Below are 14,949 nucleotides of genomic sequence, written 5' to 3' on the forward strand. Positions count from 1 at the left end.
CCCCCCCCCGGCATTTACTCTTGTCTCCCCACACCAACTGTTGAGGGTATCTCTGGATCAGCTTGATGTAAAAGCTTAAAAAGTCTTCCCAGGTCTCTTCTGAGCCTGCATATTTCTCTAGGTATGTGGAGTGGCTTTCTAAATTGCCCTGTATACATGTTTATTTCACAGTTGATTTGAATGCTCTGCTCAGGGACTCCCAAGGCTGCGATCAAGGTGTCAGCCAGACTGTATTCTCATCTCTTGGCTCCACCAAGGAGAATCTTCTTGCGGGCTCCTCCAGGCTGTTGGCATAATTTATTTTCATGTGGCTTTGTGACTGAGGGACCTGGCATCTTACTGGCTGTTGGCAGGAGGCCCAAGTAAGTTGTCCACACACGTGCTTTTCAATATCCTAATCCTGAAGTCTGGCACCCCAAATGGAAAAACAGGTAAGAAGAAAAACAATAGCTCAGGCTGTTCCCTTAAATCCTCTGGAAGCCACTTCAGCCAGTGGGGAATGCAACAATGGCTGCCCACCTCTATGTCTGCACTTCCGCAATCAAAACACTGAACCTTGGTATGTGAAGGCCAAGATCCTTTCTTTCCACCCCATCTCCAGGAAGTCATGCCAGGAACACGGGTATGGCTACCTACCACAAGACTCAGGCTGGGGAGACCCTAATATCCTAAAGGCTGAAATTGACCAAAATTAACTTCAACTTACCAGCCAAGATTTTCCTTGGGAGTTGCAAGTCAAATTAGACTCCACAGTTCCAAAACAGTTACCTCAGACAGATTCTGCCACTCCAATTTTTGTCTTGGTGCGAAGAGAGATTCCTTCCTCTTCTGTCCCCTTGCTGGATGTCACTCTTATATCTGTTTTTATTTCCCACCCTGGCACAGTCACTAGAACGCAGTGTGTGTCTGTGAGCTCACCCAGCAGACACAGTCCTGCGCTCTGACGTCTGTGAGAGGATCCAGCACTCTAAGTTAGGGAAGGTGTGTCTGGCTTGTTGGGGCATTTTCTACTGTCAAAAGTCGGAATCTTTTCAGGTTTTGATCTCAGTGTTATCACTAGGTAGTTGGGGCTTTAAACAAGTTGGTAAACCTATATGTGTGCCCACATCTACCGTGTCTACTATCTTGATCACTTTTCTTTTGTTTTTTTGTGACCAAGTTTTGCTCTTGTCGCCCAGGCTGGAGTGCAAATGATGTAGTCTTGGCTCATTGCAACCTCTGCCTCTCACATTCAATCCATTCTCCTGCTTCAGCCTCCCGAGTAGCTGGGCGCCTGCCACAACTCTTGGCTAATTTTGTATTTTTAGTAGAGGGGGTTTTCACCATGTTGGCCAGGATGGTCTCGAACTCCTGACCTCAGGTGATCTGCCCCTTGGCCTCTGAAAGTGCTGGGATTACAGGCGTGGGCCACCGCACCCAGCCAAAGAATTTTTAAAAACATGCTCTTGGGAAACTTTCTCGTTTGTTCCTTCATCTTCCCTTCTACCACCATGAGCGCTACAGCTCCCTCAGGCAGCTATAGCATCCTTGTCTTCTGGATTTTACCTGATGATCGTATACAGATACATGTGTGTACATATTTTTGTGTGTACCGATTTTTTTCCCATGTCTGTGCTCTTAAGAGGCAGGATGAGTTTGTGGAGAGCAGAACTAGGATGCAGGATCAAGTACTGGCTTTATAACATGACCTTGAATATTACACCCTGACACCAACGCCAGGCACCAAGAGAAAACCACGAACTAACAGCCCTGATGAATACTGATGCAGAGATGTTCAACAAAATACCAGCAAACCAAATCCAACAGCATATTAAAAGGACTACATACCATGATACATTGGGATAGATTCCTGGGATGTGCAAGGATGAGTCAACAAATGAACAGGATAAAGAGGAAAAACCACAAAATCATTTTAACTGATTCAGAAAAGCATTTGACAAGATTTATCACTTTTTCAGATAAAACTTCCAGCAAACTAGGAATAGAAGGAAAACACCTCAATATAATAAAGGCCATTATGCAAAACCCACAGCTGAGATCACATTCAATGGTGAAAGACTGATAGGGCTTCCTCTAACATAAGGAATGAGACAAAGGTGACCGTTTTTTTTTTTTTTTGCCACTTATACTCAACACAGAACAATTAGGCAAAAGGGGAAAAAAAATCCAAATTGGAAAGGAAGAGGTAAAATTATCTGTTTACACATGATATGATTATAGAAAAGCCTAAAGAAAACAAACTATTAGAATAAACATATTCAGCAAAATTGTGGGATACAAAAATCAACATACAAAACTCAGCTGTGTTTCTATACACTAAGAATAAATAATCCAAAGAGGAACTTAAGAAAACAATTCCATTACAGTGGCATTACAAAGAATAAACAGGTACACGTTTAACCAATGAAGTCAAATGCTTGTATACTAGAAACCATAAATCACTGATTAAAGAAATTACAGCAGACAAGCTGCGCATGGTAGCTCACGCCTGTAATCCCAGCACTTTGGGAGGCAAAGGCGGGTGGATCATGAGGTCAGGAGATCGAGACCATCCTGGCTAACACAGTGAAACCCCGTCTCTACTAAAATACAAAAAATTAGCTGGGCGAGGTGGCGGGCGCCTGTAGTCCCAGTTACTCGGGAGGCTGAGGCAGAAGAATGGCGTGAACCCGGGAGGCGGAGCTTGTAGTGAGCAGAGATCACGCCACTGCACTCCAGCCTGGGGGACAGAGTGAGACTCCGTCTCAAAAAAAAAAAAATTATAGAAGACAAATAGACATTCCAAGCTTATGGAATAAAAGACATAATATTGTATTTTATATTTTATATATTTTTTAAGATGTTCTCCTGTCCAGGCTGGAGTGCAGTGCTACAATCATAGCTCACTGCAGCCTCCAACTTCTGGGCTCAAGTGATCCTCCTGGCTCAGCCTACCATGTAGCCGTGACTACAAGCACACACCAACACACCCAGCTAATCTTTTACATTTTTGGCAGAGATGAGGTCTCGCTGTGTTGCCCAGGCTGGTCTCAAGCTCCTGGCCTCGAGCAATCCTCCTGCCTCGGCCTCCCAAAAGTGCTGAGATTATAGGTGTGAGCCAACACACCTGGCCAAAATATTAAGATGTCATTACTACTAAAAGTGATCTACAGATGTAATACAATCACTATCAAAATCCCAACATTGGGCCAGGTGCACTGGCTCAGGCCTATAATCCCAGCACTTTGGGAGGCTGAGGCGGATGGATCACCTGAGGTCAGGAGTTCAAGACCAGCTTGGCCAACGTGGTGAAACCCCATCTCTACTAAAAATACAAAAATTAGCTGGGCGTGGTGGCGCATGCCTGTAATCCCAGCTACTAGGGAGGCTGAGGCAGGAGAATTAGTTGAACCCCGGAGGTGGAGGTTGCACTGAGCCGAGATGGTGCCACTGCACTCCAGCCTGGGCAACAGAGCAAGACTCCGTCTCAAAAACAAAACAAAACAAAACAAAATCCCAACATTTTAGCAGAAACAGAAAAATACATCCTCAAATTTGTATGAAATTGCAGGGGACCCCAAATCCAAAACAATCTTGAAAAAGAAGCACAAACTCAGAGAATTTACACTTCCTGGTTTCAAATCTTACTAAAAAGCTACAGTAAGCAAAACACTGTAGCGGTGGCATAAAGACAGACACGGAGACCAACTGAACAGAAGAGACAGCCTGGAAATCAGCTCTCCACGCTCTATGCATCAACTGAGTTTTGGGTGCCAAGACCCTTTCCAACAGGATCGTCTTTTCAACCAAATTACGTTGGGAAAACCGGATATCCACAAGCAAAAGAACTCAGCTGGGCCCTTAGCTTATAGCATATACACAAATTACCTTCCAAGTGGACCAGAGATCTAAAGTGAGTGTGAAAACTATAAAACTCTTAGAAGACCTCATAGGGAAAAAGCTTCATGAGATTAGCTTTGGCAATGGTTTTTTGATATTACATGAAAGGCACAGGCAACAAAAGGAAAAACAAATTGAACTGCATCAAAATTAAAAACTTTTGTGCATCAAATGACACTATCAACAGAGTGAAAAGGCAACTCACATGATATGAGAAATTATTTGTCAACCATCTATCTCCAAGGGATTCCCATCCAGATGATATAAAGAACTGTAACTCAACAACAAAAACAACTCAATTGAGAAACGGGTAAAGGACTAGAATTGACACATCTCCAAAGAAGATATACGACTGGCTCACAAGCCTATGAAAAGTTGCTCAACTTCCCTCATCACCAGGGAAATGCAAGTCAAAACCACAGTGAAGCACCACTCCATGCCCATTAGAATGGATGTCATAAAACAAAAACAAAAAAACAGAACATCACAAGTGCTGGCAAGAATGTGAAGACAGAGAAAACCTTACCTTTTGCTGGTGGGAACATAAAATGATACAGCTGCTATGGAAAACAGCATGGCACTTCCTCAAATAATTAAAGATAGAATTCCTATATGATCCAGCAAGTCTACTTCTGGGTAGATAACCAAAGAACTAAAAGTAGGAAATTGAACACATATTTGTATGCCTATGTTCATAGGAGCATTATTCATAGTGGACAAAAGAGAGAGACGCCAAGTACCCATCAGCAGATAAATGAATGGACAAAATGTCTACACAGGCAACGAAACGCAATTCAGCCTTAAAAAAGGAGAGTCTGACACGCTGCAGCATGGATGAACGTTGAGATCATTATGATAAGCAAAATAAAACAGTCACAAAAGGCCAGGTGCCTTTTGGTGCCAGGCATCAGGGCTGATGTCTATAAGCCCAGCACTTTGGGAGGCCAAGGCAGGTGGATCGCCTGAGGTCAGGAGTCCAAGACCAGCTGGCCAACATGGTGAAACCCCATCTCTAGTAAAAATACAAAAATTAGCTGGGTGTGGTGGTGGGCGCCTGTAATCCCAGCTACTCGGGAGGCTGAGGCAGGAGAATTGCTTGAACCCAGGAGGCGGAGGTTGCGGTGAGCCGAGTTCGTGCTACTGCACTCCAGCCTGGGCGACAAGAGCAAAACTACATCTCAAAACCAAAACAAACAAAAACCAGTCAGAAAAGGACAAACATTGCATGATTCCACTTCTATGAGGTCCTTAGAGTCATCAAATTCACAGAGATAGAAAGTAGAATGGTAGTTGGCAGGGGCCGGGGGGAGGACTGATGGGGAGTGAGTGTTTAATGAGGACAGATTTTTCCAGATAACAAGATGTAAAAGTTCTGGAGGTGGATGCTGGTGACTGCTGTACAACGACGAAGGTACATAATGCCACTCATCTGTGCACTTAAAATTCATCAAAATGGTAAATTTGATGTTATACATATCTTACCACAAGAATAAAAAGAAGTCTAGTCCTAGTACTTACCTTGAAATGGTGTTTGGAGAAAAAGGGCATATTGTCTGCGTGGTCTGGACCCTCCTCACTCTGGAGCCGGCAGCCTCCCAGGCACAGCTCCCAGCAATGCTGCGCTGGGGTGGACAGAGCTGAGGTTCATGGTCACTGAGCTGCTGCCTGAAGGGCTCCAGACTCCAGGTCCTTGATCTTCCCACATGGTGCTCACGAGATGCTGGACTTTCACCGGGGCGGTGCTGTCTCCCGCCTTGGCCATTCCAAGGTTGGTCCTCCCAACAACCAGGGGAATGGTGTGGGCGAGCCTGGCAGCGGGCTGGGCCTCCTCCTCACCAATAGCACCAGCTCCAGACTCCTGTTCTCCAGTGTGAAAGACAAATGTCCCCCAACCCTAACGCCACCCACACATCTGCAGAGACTCCAGGCTTCATGGAGCGCAAGACGACTCGCACAGTGGCCTAGGCCTTGTCACACGCAGTGAGGACAATCAGAGGAGCATGGTCCCCGCTCAGGCCTGACGCCAGCAGGACACCCACCAGCTGCCAGATGAGCATGCAGTCACTCCTCATTTGCAAAGCACTGCTCCCATCTTTCCAGGACCCAAGACACCATCTCACAGAGACAGCTCTCTGCGAGGAACTGGGAAGTAACTTGAGTCCAGACTGGCAAAAACCAGCCCCTCGGCCTTGACCTGTGGCCCAGGAGCAGCATGGGGGCTTCGAATCAGGCTGGATGGGCTTCCCTCCCAGTTTCTCCACAACTGCTCCAGGCCTTGGACAAGCTTCTCACCTTCTCTGAGCTGGAAACCCCCACTCTATAAAGTGGGGAACTGCTGGGCTGAGAGCTGCAGCCCAGCACAGAGACCTTGATGACAGCTGCCAGTACCACCCACTGCAAACCAGCCTGCACCCAGGCCGTAACCCAGCCAGTACCACCCACTGCAAACCAGCCTGCACCCAGGCCGTAACCCAGCAACACAACTGTAATCTCAAGCTGCCCAGGGATATCTAGTCAAGGCCCTTTCATTTGACCCTGCGGTGGGATTTGGGTAAACTCACCTCCGCGGTAGCCCGGAACGAGGGAGGATAAATGAAAGGCAAAGAGAGTCAAGAGCTGGAGAAGGTTCTGTGGTCTGCGGCAGAGGCCCAGAGAGGGCTCCATGCTACCCCCATCCCCTGGGTCCTGTAAAGGGCCATCTTCCTCGAAAAGACTTAACACTTCCTAACAGGCAAGTCCTTTCCAATTCAGGGCCCATCATGTTAGCCCTGGAGCGGCAACCCCATCCCTCCGCCCTACTGTTTCTGACGTCATGGTGTGTGCTCCTTGGGGACTATCCCTCCCACACGAGGGCAGGCCTGGCCCAGGTACACATTGGATGAAGGACAATGAGGAGGTAGAGCTGGGCACAGAGTGCTTCATGCTGAGCCTCCGGGCATGCTTCGGGCACACTCCACACACACGTTACATGGCAGCAGTCTTGAAACACATGAACACGGCTGAGGGCTCCGAGAGTCTGGCACGCCAGCCCGCTGCTGAGGTCGGGCTGCCATTCCTCGTCGCCTTGACAGAAGATGCTCTGAACTGGCTTCCCACGTGCCAAGTCATGACGTCCCCTGTGATCACAGCAGCACAGTACCTGCCCAGGCAGCACACGCTGTCACCAAGAGGCTGCGCTGAGGAGCCCACACTGTCTCTGGGGCCTCTGGTTCCCAGAGGGAAGAAACCCCTCATGGGAACAAGCATTTTAACATAAATAAGGGACAATAAACCCTTTTATAAAATATTTATTCTAAAAAAATCACACTGTACAAATTTAGATAGAACATTCTCAACGTTCAGATTTATAAAAATGTGAACAGAAAGACTAAAGGTAGCGAAGGAACGTACATTTCTGTTTTGTCTTTTTAAATTAGGAAGGTAAAAGTGATTTTTTATTCAGGTGCAATGATAGTAAATGTCTAGAAGACATCCGAAGAGCTGGAAATAAAAAGCACAGGAGCCGCCTGCAGACTCTCAGAGTTCTGTCTTCACCCGCTGAATCCAAAGTGGATGTGTGTGGCGCTCCCGCAGGGTGATCTGGCCCTGTGGATCCACGCTGAACACTCAATGAGACTCCCAAGGCTGGCTGCGTACAGCCTAAAAGTTTGTGCTCAGAGAAAAACCAGCACGATGGGTTCATCATCTCCTGTTTCTCAAACAAAACGGGTTTTCTGTACACTTGTTACAAAGGTCTGTACAAAAGCAGGAAGCTGCTGCGAGGTGTTATTTCCGAAAGAGTTAAAAATGGATGGTAAGGAGCGGTTCGCACAGTCCCGCCTGTACGTTCACAGACAGAGAACACCATAAAAAAAGGGCTCACCCAGAAATTCCAGACCAGAGAATCCTGGTTTCTTAAAAGATTATTTTAAAAGCTTGGAGGAAGTTTCAGCTCTGCCATTTCTAACCGCCTCACCCAGCATCGTCATAGTTCAGCTTCCTCTAAAACTAAATTCTCCCTCTCACACACCAACTACCAGGAAAATAACTGCAACCCAGTGGAACTGCGGGGCTTCTGTGAATAAAAGGAACGAGGCAGGGAGAAGTCGTACAAGCTGCAGGCTCAGAGCCCACGGCGCCCTTCACATTCCGGGTGGCCGTGGCAGCCGCGGTCACAGCCAGGGGTGCCAGGCGGGGTCCATGCGGCACAGATTGTCCAGGCTGTTTGCTGCGGCCACCAGGGTGTTCACCTTGCTTTCCCCGCCTTCGAACTGGGCAAGGTTGTGCAGGCGGGTCATGATGGCGGTGACGGCTTTCTGAACCAGGGACACCAGTTGCTGGCTGTCCATGTTCTCCGGTTGCCCGGCGGCCGAGAGAGGAGAGGACGTGTCCTCCTGCGTTTTTTTGTGCCAAGCAATGATCTCATCCCGGAGAACCGTTTTCAGAATGCCGTCCACCTGTGTGAGGGAGAGAATGAGAGGATGTGTGTTTAACCAAGAATAGCCCAGAGGGGCAGCTTCCTAACAAGGTGGGACTCAACTACAGTGGCCGCGCAGGGCCACCGAGGGCCAGTCAAGCCTCAGCACCAGGCCAGGCTGTGTGCCCTCAGGACGGGCTGGGGAAGCCGCTGAGGGGCAAACCCCTTCCTCCACTTGAAGCAGCAGCCAGAAAGCCTCAGTGCTGGGCAGCACAGACCTGGACGGCAAAGGCAGCCACGCTGCGACTGGGGCCCGATCTTTTTATTTGTTCACTTGACGCCTTCCAGCGTCTGCCCAGTGTCTGGCAGGCCCATTCCAAGCAGTACAGACGAGAGTGAACCAGACAGAAAACCATCCCTTGCCCACACAGCAAAGGACTAACACGGGTGCTGGCCACTGTGGAGAACACACAGCCCGTGAGGCAGATCAGCAGCTCCTGCAAGGCCATGGCACGTGGGCATCTGAGTGGCCCTAGCCTGTGCCCATGACAGGACGACGCAGAGACCCACCTTAAAGTTCGGCTGGGCGAAACACCGGGCAACCGCAATCATGGATGCCGTCAAAGGGCCGGAGACACCGATGGTAGTCAGAAACTCAGAAATGTTGGGCGTGAGTCGAAACGGGACAGGACGGTTGGCATCTAGGTCTCCAGTCGCGTCGTTTATGTCAAACCGAAAGTAGGCAACATTCAGTTTGCCAGTGTCCTAAATTTCAGAAGGAGACACTTTAGGAACTTCAGCAGAAAGGCAATGTCACAAGGAGAGGATCTGGCGGTTCAAACCAGGTTACCTGAGCGATCTGTAACATTTCGGGGTTGAGTCTATTTAAATGCAGGACGAATTCCGCGAAGCCTATCAGAGCCAGCTGAATGGTGAACATCTTCCGGAACGTCCAGTAGTCCGTGGCGTTGGGGAAGGTGTGCAGCGCCCACTCCTTGAGCATGCTGCGTGGCACCATGTTACTCTGAACCTCCTTGAGGATGTCGCGGAGGACCTGAAACACATCGCTCCATGACACTCCCATCTCATTCACTGATTTTTTTTTTTGCAAAAGAAAAACTCTCAGATTGCAGTTCCTCTTTAACTTAGCACCGAGAGTAAATTCTGGTGACAGATTTAACGCGCGCATTGTTAGGCGGCGGAACGTGAAGAGGCATAAGATGGCTGTTTCCCTCCAGGGTTCGCCGCCGTCTGCTCAAAGCACCAACGCAGCTGGTCTGCGCCAAAGCCGCAGTTACCTGATATGCGGTACCTGACAAGAATGCAGGCAAGTATCCGAACGCTTCCACCCTTGCTGACCACAGAAGGTATCAGACCAATGAACAGAACACAACAGCCAGACACCAGCAGCACCACTTCCAACCAAGACTTTATACTAATGACAAATGTTTCACAAACTGAAGGCGCTGGTCTAACCACACACACACTTGAGACTGAACTCCGTACTCATGGACTAATGCAGACCTCACCAACTCAGAAAGAGTTTCCTGAGTTAATGGAGTTCCTGTTCGACCATCTGGTAGAGGCACGGGGTCTTTTCCAGACTAAGTCCTACCCACGTGCTCCGAGTGGCCGTGAGGAAGAACATGAGAAAGTTCTTGCCTTCGACCGGCAAGAACAAGGCAGGCCACTGGCGACACATGCAGTTTGTTTCCTCATCTGTCAAATGGGAAGGAGCGCTTCTGAGATGGCAAAGGATTTCCAAAATCTGCTCCTGAAGCAGTTAGAATGCTGGCAAAACCATCAAAATCAACTCTGTCAGAACTCTAGGAATTAAAGGCTTGCAACAGTCTGAGGAGCTTTTTTAAAAAATTTATTAAAAAAAAAAAAAAAAAAAAAAGGCTGGGCTGGGCATGGTGGCTCACGCCTGTAATCCCAGCACTTTGGGAGGCCGAGGCGGGTGGATCACAAGGTCAGGAGTTTTGAGACCAGCCTGGTCAACATGGTGAAACCCCGTCTCTACTAAAAATACAAAAATTAGCCAGGCGTCGTGGCAGGCACCTGTAATCCCAGCTACTCAAGAGGCTGAGGCAGGAGAATCGCTTGAACTCAGGAGGCGGAGGTTGTGGTGAGCCGAGATCGTGCCACTGCACTCCAGCCTGGGCGACAAGAGCAAAACTCCATCTCAAAAAAAAAAAAAAAAGAAAGAAAAAAAGAGAGAAGAATGAAGGAGTAGAATAAATAACAAAACAAGAGGCACACAGAGGAAGAAATGGCTCTGAAGCTGGATTCCTCTGTGCTGTGGGCATCTCCCTCTGCCGACAGGCCCTGGCAGCTGCTAACCTGGAACAAACATCCTAGTCAGTCACTCACGCTGTTTAGAAACAGGATGACTCTGAGGTCAGCACGTATTTGTCACTGGCTTCCATGCTGTCGAAAGTTAATGTTGCCTTAAGAATATAATCCATCCTTCTCCTGCAAATACCTCAGAACTGCCCATTGTCCACAGAATGACCAGGCCATGGCCTGTGCCACAAAAAAGCCCTGGCCGTCAGTTCCAAAGAGAGGCCATGCACTCTGTCAACAGAGGCTGATCGGAAACAGGGATCCATGCCTCTGCCTGCAGAGCTGGAGGCTGCACCTGACCCTACAGCCTGGAACACCTTGGGCCCTGCCGTGCCCTGGGCCACAGAGGACACCATGGGCTCAACCTTCCTCAACCAAACTAAGTCCTCCAGGAGCCAGGTGAACTGGAATGAGTCCCTGGGCGACTCGGGGCAAGATCACAGCATCCACCTCTGTGGTCTCTCCTTCTTGGGACCTACAGAAAGGACCACGGAGCACCCAGGGAGAGGCCGCAACAGCTGGCCCTGGGTGCTCCACACCATCTCCCAAAAATCTCCCCACCCGAAGCCCATGCCTGCCCTGCCTCCCACCAAGGGCAAAAACGTGCAGTGAATGAGGGGCCTCTGCACCTCCGAGGGGCTGCAGGCCAGGGCCACCCAAGACTCCTGTGGGCACCATGCTCCTGGCTCAGGCAACCGAAACAGCTGGGCCCCACGCACTCCAGAGTCTGTCGCTTTTTGTATTTTAGAAAACAGCACACATGCTGCACATCGCCTAACGCCCCCAGCAGCAGACCAGGTGAACAGCAACATGAAGTGGATGAATGTAGACTACAAACAGCCTCCCATCATCTCAGACCAGGTGTGGCTGCCAAGTAAGACTGCCAGAAACTTATTTTAAAATTCTAATTTCAGAGCTTCTTTGTAAGTACAGTAGAGGACAAGGGGCTTCTCCAAGGTCGAGGACTGACCCGCGTCCGGTCATAACAAACCGTCCACGACAAGTGTCCTCTCACCAAGGTCAAGCGCTGTCTCATTTCTACCATCTCACGAGTCTAACAGTTACTTTAAATGACAGAGGTGGCCCCCAACAAATGCCCGCTCATCTTCTAAGCACCCCTGTCTCCAGGCACCGCCCCACGCAGGAGGGCTGCAGGTGGCAGCTCAGCCCCCGCCCAGCCCCGCGGCTACCTGGTGGCTGGCTTGGGTTCCCCGCGCCTGCACCGTAGCCAGCCGGTCATAGTAACGGGAGATGGGGTTGTCGTGCTCGATGCCCTTCTTGGCGCAGCGCTGCTTGTAGATCTCCACAAGGGAAAGTGAAGAGGGGTTGTCCTCCACGAGGCGCATCTGCGGGGAAACCGCCACGACCCGGGGCACTGGGGAGAGGGGAAGAGAAACGGGGCAGGCTGAGGGTGACCGCAGGCCAGTGCTTGGCTCCACCGGGAGCAGAGCTGACCCGGCTGTGTGCCTTGGGGGCTGGCTGCAAGAATCCGGTGGTCATGCACCATCCATTTACCCAACAGATGGCACGAGGCTCTGACGGCACGAGCTGATCGTCACCCTGTGTCCACAAACAGAAATGCTTTAGAAGGCTATCTTAAAAAGACATCTTGGCCGGACACGGCGGCTCACGCCTGTAATCCCAGCACTTTGGGAGGCCGAGGTGGGTGGATCACGAGGTCAGGAGATCGAGACCATCCTGGCTAACATGGTGAAACCCCATCTCTACTAAAATACAAAATTAGCCGGGCGTGGTGGCAGGTGCCTATAATCCCAGCTACTCAGGAGGCTGAGGCAGGAGAATTGCCTGAACCAGGGAGTCAGAGGTTGCAGTGAGCCGAGATCGTGCCACAGCACTACAGCCTGTTGACAGAGCGAGACTCCATCTCAAAGGAAAAAAAAAAAAAAGACATCTTAAAAAAACAAAATATAAAGGATAGCCTATAGTCCCAGCTACTCAGGAGGCTGAGATGCGAGAATCGCTTGAGCCAAGAGTTGGGGGCTGAAGGTGACAGAGCAGGACCCTGTCTAAAAAATAAGAATAAACATGGCCGGGCGTGGGGGCTCACGCCTGTAATCCCAGCACTTTGGGAGGCCAAGGCGGGTGGATCACATGAGGTCAGAAGTTTGAGACCAGCCTGGCCAACATGGCAAAACCCCATCTCTACTAAAAACACGAAAATTAGCCGGGCGTGGTGGCACACACCCATAGTCCCAGCTACTCAGGAGGCTGAGGCAGGAGAATTGCCTGAACCCAGGAGGCGGAGGTGGCAGTGAACCGAGACTGCACCATTGCACTCCAGCCTGGGTGACAGAGTGAGACTCCATTTCAAAAAAAAAAAAAAAAAAAGAACAAACAGACTCTGCCCAATGTTCACTCTTAGAGGTTTTTCTTCATTAGAGTCTATGGGAAGAGTCCAGCCTTCCTGCTCTGAGACAGCTGCTGTCTAATGACGCAAACTTGTCTTTCAGCATCTAGGACGGCTGTGCCCCATCTGTGGAGGAGGAGAAAAATCATCTTCTGTGTTCTGTCCACATAAGGAAAGCATCCAGCATCAACCTGATCATCCATCGCCATTAGTGTGTAAATCCCTGTCCACACACGGCGACCAGCACTCTTCCCAGTCGCCATTAGTGTGTGAATCCCTGTCCACACATGGCGACCAGCACTCTGTTCCCAATCACCACTCGCTATCTGAGATGCAGTTAATCTACGACCCGCCCGACAGGATGCTCACCTGCACTGAAACCACTCTGGGCTGAGTCAGCTGGAGGTGGCAGGAGCGCTGGGCGGCCACTCCAGAGCCTGCCTTCCCAGTGATGACACCTTGGGGAGCAGCACTGGACTTGTGCACAGTTTCTCCTCCAAAAGTGGGATAATAGTACCTACCCCACAGGGTTGTTTGTGGATTAAATGAGATAATACTTTATGAAGACACTAGGTTCAGGGAATATTCAGATATCTTGTTGCAATAAAGTTGGAGGGAGCTGAGAGGTTTCCAGAAGATGGCAGATTCAGCCTGCCCAGAGAGGGTCCCAGTGGCGCTGTGTCCCAGCCACTGTAACCCTTGACATGGAGTCAGGGGCGCGTGAGGTGCACACAGATGATTCTGACTTCTGTGAACCAAGTGGCTGATTCTAATGTCAGTTAAGCCACAGCTGATGGCTTGCTGTCTTGGCGTTTACCCATAAAGAAATCCCCAAATGACTCCAGGACACACATGAGGACCGCCATTCCGTGTCAACCAAGCGTTTGGAAGCAGATAAATCAATAACCCACAGCTGGGATCAACACTACAGGTCATGTTATATACACGTTAAAACACAGTTTTCTGTGATGCATTTTGAGTTTCTTTAGGCTTATTTAAAAAATCTTATTTTCAGATACAAAACTTAAGCATCAGAGATTTCAGGTCAAAAGGGGCTGATCACAGCTTAGGTGGCAAAAGAAAGTTCCACACAGGACTAGGTAATGTGCACTGCGGCGGGCTCCCGACCACAGGGACTGCACGCTAAAACGTTATAAAGTGGCTCTCTTCTCCGGATCACAGCACAAGCGTCTCATCTACGTGCCCGTACAATCGGGTCACTCATGGTAACTCAGTGACAAAGACTTCACTCAGAGGTTGCTTCTTATCGGCTATTTGTGCCCCCTGGCAATTTCTGTGGCCTTAACAGGGCAGCTGAACTTTCCCGAGTCCTGTGTTTCACCCAGGAAGGAAACTCAGGGAGGGCCCAGAGAGCAGCGCGGGAAGCAGCTCAAGGTGCGCTGGAAACCTGACGCGTGCTGCTGCCCCACTGGCACCCAGGCTCGGCTGGGCCGGGTTCCCCAAGCTCCAGGGAGGAGCAGCGAAACCGGCAGCACGCACTGGCAGGCGTCGGCTCTCCAAGGGCCCACTCCGTAGAGTGTAAAAGGCCTTAGAACAGGGGTGTCCAATCTTTTGGCTTCCCTGGGCCACATTGGAAGAATTGTCTTGGGCTACACATAAAACACACTGACACTAATGACAGGTGATGAGCTAAAAAAGATTTTAAAAAAAGCAAAAGAGGCCGGGCGAGGTGGCTCAAGCCTGTAATCCCAGCACTTTGGGAGGCCGAGGCGGGTGGATCACGAGGTCAGGAGATCGAGACCCTCCTGGCTAACACGGTGAAACCCCGTCTCTACTAAAAATACAAACTAGCCGGGCGCGGTGGCGGGCGCCTGTAGTTCCAGCTACTCGGGAGGCTGAGGCGGGAGAATGGCGGGAACCCGGGAGGCGGAGCTTGCAGTGAGCCGAGATCGTGCCACTACACTCCAGCCTGGGCGACAGAGCAAGACTCTGTCTCCAA

At 49.9% G+C, this 14,949-nt stretch overlaps 1 protein-coding gene across 1 annotated transcript in view; it reads right to left on the reverse strand.

Annotated features, from left to right (window-relative positions):
- Positions 1 to 7,150: 7,150 nt before the first annotated feature.
- Positions 7,151 to 14,949, reverse strand: part of TRRAP (transformation/transcription domain associated protein) — a 136,828-nt gene continuing 129,029 nt past the window's right edge. The window contains 4 exon segments of the mRNA XM_017864450.1: positions 7,151 to 8,315; positions 8,846 to 9,040; positions 9,126 to 9,329; positions 11,812 to 11,996. Coding sequence (XP_017719939.1) covers positions 8,031 to 8,315; positions 8,846 to 9,040; positions 9,126 to 9,329; positions 11,812 to 11,996 — 869 coding nt within the window. The 3' untranslated portion in view covers positions 7,151 to 8,030.

The sequence above is a fragment of the Rhinopithecus bieti genome, unplaced genomic scaffold (assembly GCF_001698545.2).
Source record: "Rhinopithecus bieti isolate Rb0 unplaced genomic scaffold, ASM169854v2 scaffold_2723, whole genome shotgun sequence".
Lineage (NCBI taxonomy): Eukaryota > Metazoa > Chordata > Mammalia > Primates > Cercopithecidae > Rhinopithecus > Rhinopithecus bieti.